This window comes from Cynara cardunculus (genome assembly GCF_001531365.2).
Source record: "Cynara cardunculus var. scolymus isolate 2C chromosome LG 15, CcrdV1, whole genome shotgun sequence".
NCBI classification, from domain to species: domain Eukaryota; kingdom Viridiplantae; phylum Streptophyta; class Magnoliopsida; order Asterales; family Asteraceae; genus Cynara; species Cynara cardunculus.
In genome coordinates, this window is record NC_037542.1 from 13,358,510 (window position 1) to 13,364,629 (window position 6,120).

General features: G+C 34.2%; 1 protein-coding gene across 1 annotated transcript in view; it reads right to left on the minus strand.

Annotated features, from left to right (window-relative positions):
- The window catches only part of LOC112527664 (uncharacterized protein At2g33490-like), a 5,520-nt gene extending 3,703 nt beyond the window's left edge, over positions 1–1,817 (minus strand). The window contains exons 1-3 of the mRNA XM_025138429.1: positions 1,468–1,817; positions 939–1,011; positions 144–218 (exon numbers count right to left, since the gene is read on the minus strand). Of these exons, the coding sequence (XP_024994197.1) occupies positions 144–218; positions 939–1,011; positions 1,468–1,584 (265 nt within the window). The 5' untranslated portion in view covers positions 1,585–1,817. The remainder of the gene's footprint in view (positions 1–143; positions 219–938; positions 1,012–1,467) is intronic.
- Positions 1,818–6,120: the final 4,303 nt, after the last annotated feature.

Consider the following 6,120-nt stretch of genomic DNA (forward strand, 5'->3'; position numbering starts at 1 on the left):
AATTAAATCACCAAAAAAAAACAAAACTTAAATAATGGTGCTCGCTCATAGTTGGAGATTAAATAAGATGAAATAGGAACTATTAAAGAAAGTTGGACAAATAACTCCACTGTAAATATGAACATCATTAACTTGCTACTCACCACTGTCTTCGTCATCACTTAGTGCGGTTTTTGCAAGAAGACAATCACCCATTTCCTGTAATGATTCCGAGAATTCTGAAATAGATGGTCAGAATTAGAAGATGTAAGAATTCCATCATGAGGGGAAGACAATGAAAGGAATTTGCAGGAAGCCATGGTGGCATAAAAACCCATCATATTTTTAAGAACCAAATAAGAGAGAAGTGCTTCTAAACGATAGGTAAAAGGAACAATACAATAACGTTAAACCAGTAGCACCATACTGAAATTTTCAATGTTCCTAGTAACATTAAGATTTAGGTAGTTGTGCAGAAAACAAACAAAACAGAAGTTAGACTTCAACAATTTCAGATGTTCCTGGATCAGGCTATCTGCTATGTAAGGCACCTATTAGATCAGCAGGACTCAACACAAAATACACAGTAACCCTTGCTTCCACCAATATTTTTGGCTTCACACTGAACTAAGATATTAAATAATTGGAATGACGATCATAAATCTGGATAACTAGGGCCCTAGGCTGCATATAAAACATCTTTCCTTGACTTACGAGCTAACAGGGGCATGAACAAGTTAACAGTTGTAAATTTTCCAACTAAACTAGCAAGAGAAGTTTGAGAATTAGCCTGAACTAGCCTAGTCTATCATCAACTAGCACTCTAAGGAGGCTAGTTTTTGTTTTATCATTAGATTCCAATTGATTAGTTTGTCAAATCACAACGCAAATAAGAACATCAACCTTCAAGGCGAAAATTTCATTTGTTCAGAATTTATAAAGGAGCAACGATTAAATACCGTATGCATTGTTCGTGGTGCCTGCTGCAGCCGATAGTAAACTGTCATAGCAATCTCTCATGTCTTGCATATCCTGAAAAAATGAACGAAATTCACGATTAGCATGCGAATATAATAGATACCACAACCAAATATTTTGTACATGAAACTCCATCCCATTCCATTCAACTTCTAGTACGAAGAACTGACCTATCAGTTGCCTATCAATCAAAATTAAGCTCCGAATAAGATTTCATTCAGTTAGAAAAACAGAAGTAGGAATTAACGCCTAAAACAACAACGAATCACACGAAATTACATTCCGTTGAAAACGCAACTTCATAAATAACTCCGAACAAGAATTGATTCAATTAGAAAAACATATGTACGAATTAACGCCTAAAACAACAATGAATCATACCAATTGCATTACGTTGGAAACACGTCAGAATTTCAAAATTCTAAAACAAAATCTCCAGATGATATTTTGCTGATAAATTGAGAATTCATAATAACAGGTAAAAAAACAAAAGAATTAAAAGTTTAAAACCTGAGAAGCCTGAGAGAGCTCATCTAATTGAGCTAGAGATCGTTGAATAGCTTGGCGGTCACGTTTATTGTCCCTGTGTAGCCCCAGTCCACGCACTTTTATGAAGGGAGTCTTCATCGTCGTTTTGATTCAAGTTTCTCCAATCAAGAAGCTTTGCCGATTGAAGAATGTTTTCCAACAGAATTCAGTATAAGCTATGAATAGAAAAATGAAGAACAACAATTGTAGATTGAAATATCAAAGGGAAGGGGGTCAATGCAATGTTTGTGGTATGTGTATTATCGTCGTCTCTCTCTCTCTCTTGAAAGGGGGGAAGACGAGAAGAATCTGGTTTATGTTGTCAAATCACTACTCCCCTTCCTTCCCGTTCCAAAACTTATATTACACTAAATTACGTTTTTAGTCCTTATGATTTGTTGAACATTACGGTTTTTGACCCTATCATTTTGAAATTATGTCTTCGTCCCTGTACTTTGTAATTAGGCAACTAGTTGTGCCATGTCGGGAGCGTTGGCTGTCTTATATAGAAATCGTCGATAATACAAAGCATATTGGTAGCTTGACGAAACCCGTTAAGTTGGTTATTAGATTACAAGAGGCTTAATTATTTGAGAACACCTTATATTGTGATAACCGTAAGAATTTTTACCCTAAAATATTGTTTCGCATGATTTTTTTTTTCATACAAGACTTGCATTTAATATATTGAAAGAACATATATTTGTTTCACAACGTGTTTGATTTATATATATTTGGTTCATAATATGAAACTTTTTTACGTGTAGACATTTGTTTCACAAACAAACTAAAAATGTCTGCATTGTGAAACTAATATATGTTGATCTTCCGATTTCTAATCTTAGATGAAAAAATCATATGAATTGACATAAGTTCTCAAGGTTATCACAATTACATGAGTTATCAAAAGAAAATCCCCCTGAATACAAATATAGAAGAATAGCGAATATTCAAATTGGAAGTTATCATGTAGATTATGTATTCATGTGTAACACCCGAATAAAAGATTTAAAAGCTAAACTAAGAAAGCTTAACAAGAACTTAAATTTGAGCAATAAAATAAGTTTCACCGCAAGGGTAACAGTAATGCGATTACAAAAGAAATTCAGATGACGAGATGATAATTAACAACCTACTAATCTAGATTATTCTATCTAGATTAAAGACGGGTGTTCCCATCAATCTCCAAAAATATCGAAATAACAAGATGCGACGCTAAAAGATACAAGGCTATATCTACAAAAGAGCCTTTCACAAATCAGCGCTCCTCTCAACCCTTAAGAACCCCGTCGCTAAAAGGAACCTGATAAACCAGCCACGTCAAGAAGAAGTGTTAGGCTTACGCCTAGTGAGTCCAACCATTAAAATCAAAGTAAATAACAAACAAGAATATGTTTGAATATATATATATATATATATATTCATATCTATATGGAACGTAACCCCGAACGATACAAAATGAACACTATGCTTAAAAAAACTCAAGGCGAGACTAAAACATCCGAATATGACGGGGGAGACCCGATTTACCGCTAATCATGACGGAACACAAAGTAAGTCATAGATCAACGTTATAGAGCGCCACTTGCAGGTTTAGAACCATCGACATCAACCTAAACCAGTATATAGTCGAACGTGATCATAAGCTCTTTATCTCGAAAATTACATAATAATCTCAATGCCTATTTCCGAGTGAAAGTGAGAAGGTGGTTTGGAAATCACATAATAATCATAATGCCCAAATCCAACTTATACCATCCTTCACACATATACAAGAAACACCTTCAAGTTTAAAAACTTAGTACATAACAAACATATACTTAAATTCAGTACCTTAAACATAATGATACATATTCCACATTAAGATCTTGCACGTGCCCTTAACTGAACGGAATATCCCTATTTTGCAATTACGAGTCTTATGGTCTTAACTATTCTAAATAAGTATTCTTAACAAGTAACTAAGACCATCTTCCCACACTTCTCTTATCAATATAAACGGGACTYCTAAACTAATTCATTTATCTAAAGGAAATCTCTAATTCCTACCGAGCAAGCGATTTCACCAATAACATAGGAGGTAACATTGTRTCATTTCACATGTATAAGGTTCTATTTGAAAGGTATAATGGACTCACTTGCTGCTGATCGGGACWGTCGGAACGAGGMAAACAGGCAGCAAGGCTRCTGTTTTCTGTTGCTAAAGATGTTGATGCTGACGAAACGAAKAACAAAACAGCAGGGCTGCTGTTGGTGTTGATGCTGTCGAACAAAGAACCAAGCAGCAAGGCTGTTTGCTGCTGCCTCTTGCTGCCGACGATGGTGAAAACACAGCAGAGCAGCACGGTTTGAGCTGCCGTTTGCTGCTGCCGATGAAGGTGAAAACACAGCAGAGCAACACACTTTGAGCTGCTGTTTTCTGCTGCCGTTTGCTGCTGCCGATGAAGGTGAAAACACAGCAGAGCAACACACTTTGAGCTGCTGTTTGCTGCTGCCTCTTGCTGCCGACGATGTTGGTGCCGAGGTGTGGAGGACGAAGAGTCCCGCAGCTGCTGTCTTCACAGCACTGCTGCTGCTGTTTGAAAGAGCGAGGGGACAGAAGGGGCTGCACGGAACAGTTGCATTCGGAGCTGTAACAATGGCCGGAGCGCCGGCGGACAAGGTTAGAGGCGCGGTAAGCAGCAGTACAGGCAAGGAGGCGATGGTGCAAAAGAATTTTATGGAAGAAGCTAGAACTGAGGTTTCTTGCGGTGGTAGTGAGTTATGGGGTTTTGAGACCATGCTTCCTCTCTGACTTCATTCATGACAACACACTAAAAGGTAAGGACTTCCAAACTAAGGTGAGGTGTCAAACTAAGAATGGTTGGTTAGGTTATGGGTCATAGAACATCAGATAATACCCCCCCCCCCATTTTTTTTTTTTTTTTTTCAAATATCCTCAAGCCTAAGGCAAGTAAAAATGTAAATGTAAAAGTGAAGGATCTCCCTTAGATTTAGACTAGATACGCAACTGAAAATGCTAAATTTCAGCTATAAAAACTACATATATATATGAGTTCAAGAATATTAGAAAATAAAAGAATACCTCGTAACGGAACGAGAGGAAATTTGACGCGAAAGATGCAATTGGAGACGAAGGGGAAGAAATTTCAGGGTGTTACATCATGCCCATTCAAAATATGGATCGTAGCATTCATTCTTTATTTTCATCCCTCAGGCTAATTATTATCCTTCTAAGTAGGAGATAGAAAACAGAGAATTCAATCGGTATGGTTGAAGGCAATCAACTGCCTGACTTCTGTAAATTCGTAGTGAGAAAAACATAAACGAATTGTAAAGCACAACGATGAAAACAACGGCACAAGCGATCATTTCTTACAAAGTCTTACAATGGGTGTGAGCTTAACAACCCTCATGCCATGCCCAAGCCCAAGCCCTTACCTTCGCCATATACCGAAAGATATTAGTTCATTGCTCAATTACCACTTGATCCCCTAAGTAAAGGAATTTATCTCAGGTGCCAATAACTTGTAAATAATACTGATAAAAATAACAATAAATTATAAAGTATGAGGATGAAAATTGTAATTTCAAAAATACAAAAATAAAAATAACAATTTTCAGTAAAGCATAGGAAGAGAAAATACGTAATTTTAGCAACTTCTGTTTACTTTTAACTCATTTTATTCAAGGAAAAGTCCAAAAAAAACCTAATAAACTTTCTCATTTTAAATGGTTTAATTCGTGAATGAAAAAAACCATTAAACGTTCTCATTTTGAATAATTAAGTCCATGAACTATTTTTTTTAAATGAAGATCATAAGCTTTCACATTTTAAATGACCAAAACCTTGGTTTAAAAAATAAATAAATAAATAAACTATCGAACTCTTGTTAGTAGGTTAATGTAACATTTTTGGGTTAAAATGATGTAAGTAACTAATTTTTAAAATTATGATGGTTTATTTATTAAAAAAAATCTCATAAACTTAATCAATCAAAATAGAAAGTTTAATGATTTTTCATTTAAGAAAAAAAAATTATTTGTCTTTTAATTCAAAAACTAATTCATCAACTTAACAATTTTTAAAATGGAAAAGATTGTTTGGATTTTTTTAACTTTTCTTTTAATTAATATATTTTTACATAAAATAACAATATTTAAAAATTTTCATTTCCTGATAATAAATTTTTATACTTTAAATATTATATAAAATCATATTTTTTTTATGGTTAAACGTATTATAGTGGTTTTTCTGTTACTAAAAATAAATAAGAATTGCATTCGCAAAATATATTAAAAAAAATGTTTGTTTCTTTTCTTTATTAGGGGGCGTTAAAGGTATTTTTTTTAATAACCAACGATCGTTATGAAATTATGTAACCGTTTGACTATTGTATATTTTGGTCAAATAAAGTAAAACAATATTCTTTTAGATTATTTCATAGAAAATACGTTACAGTGTTTTTTCTTTCATTATTTTAATCTACATTGTTATCAAATTAAGAAATTGTATTAAATTGTGTGAAATTAAATATTAGATTTATTTATTTATATTTAATGGAACAAAGTTGTAGGTGAATAGTCCTATGAGAAGAAGAGTTAAGGTGCAAAGCGTGTGAAGGGATCTAGACT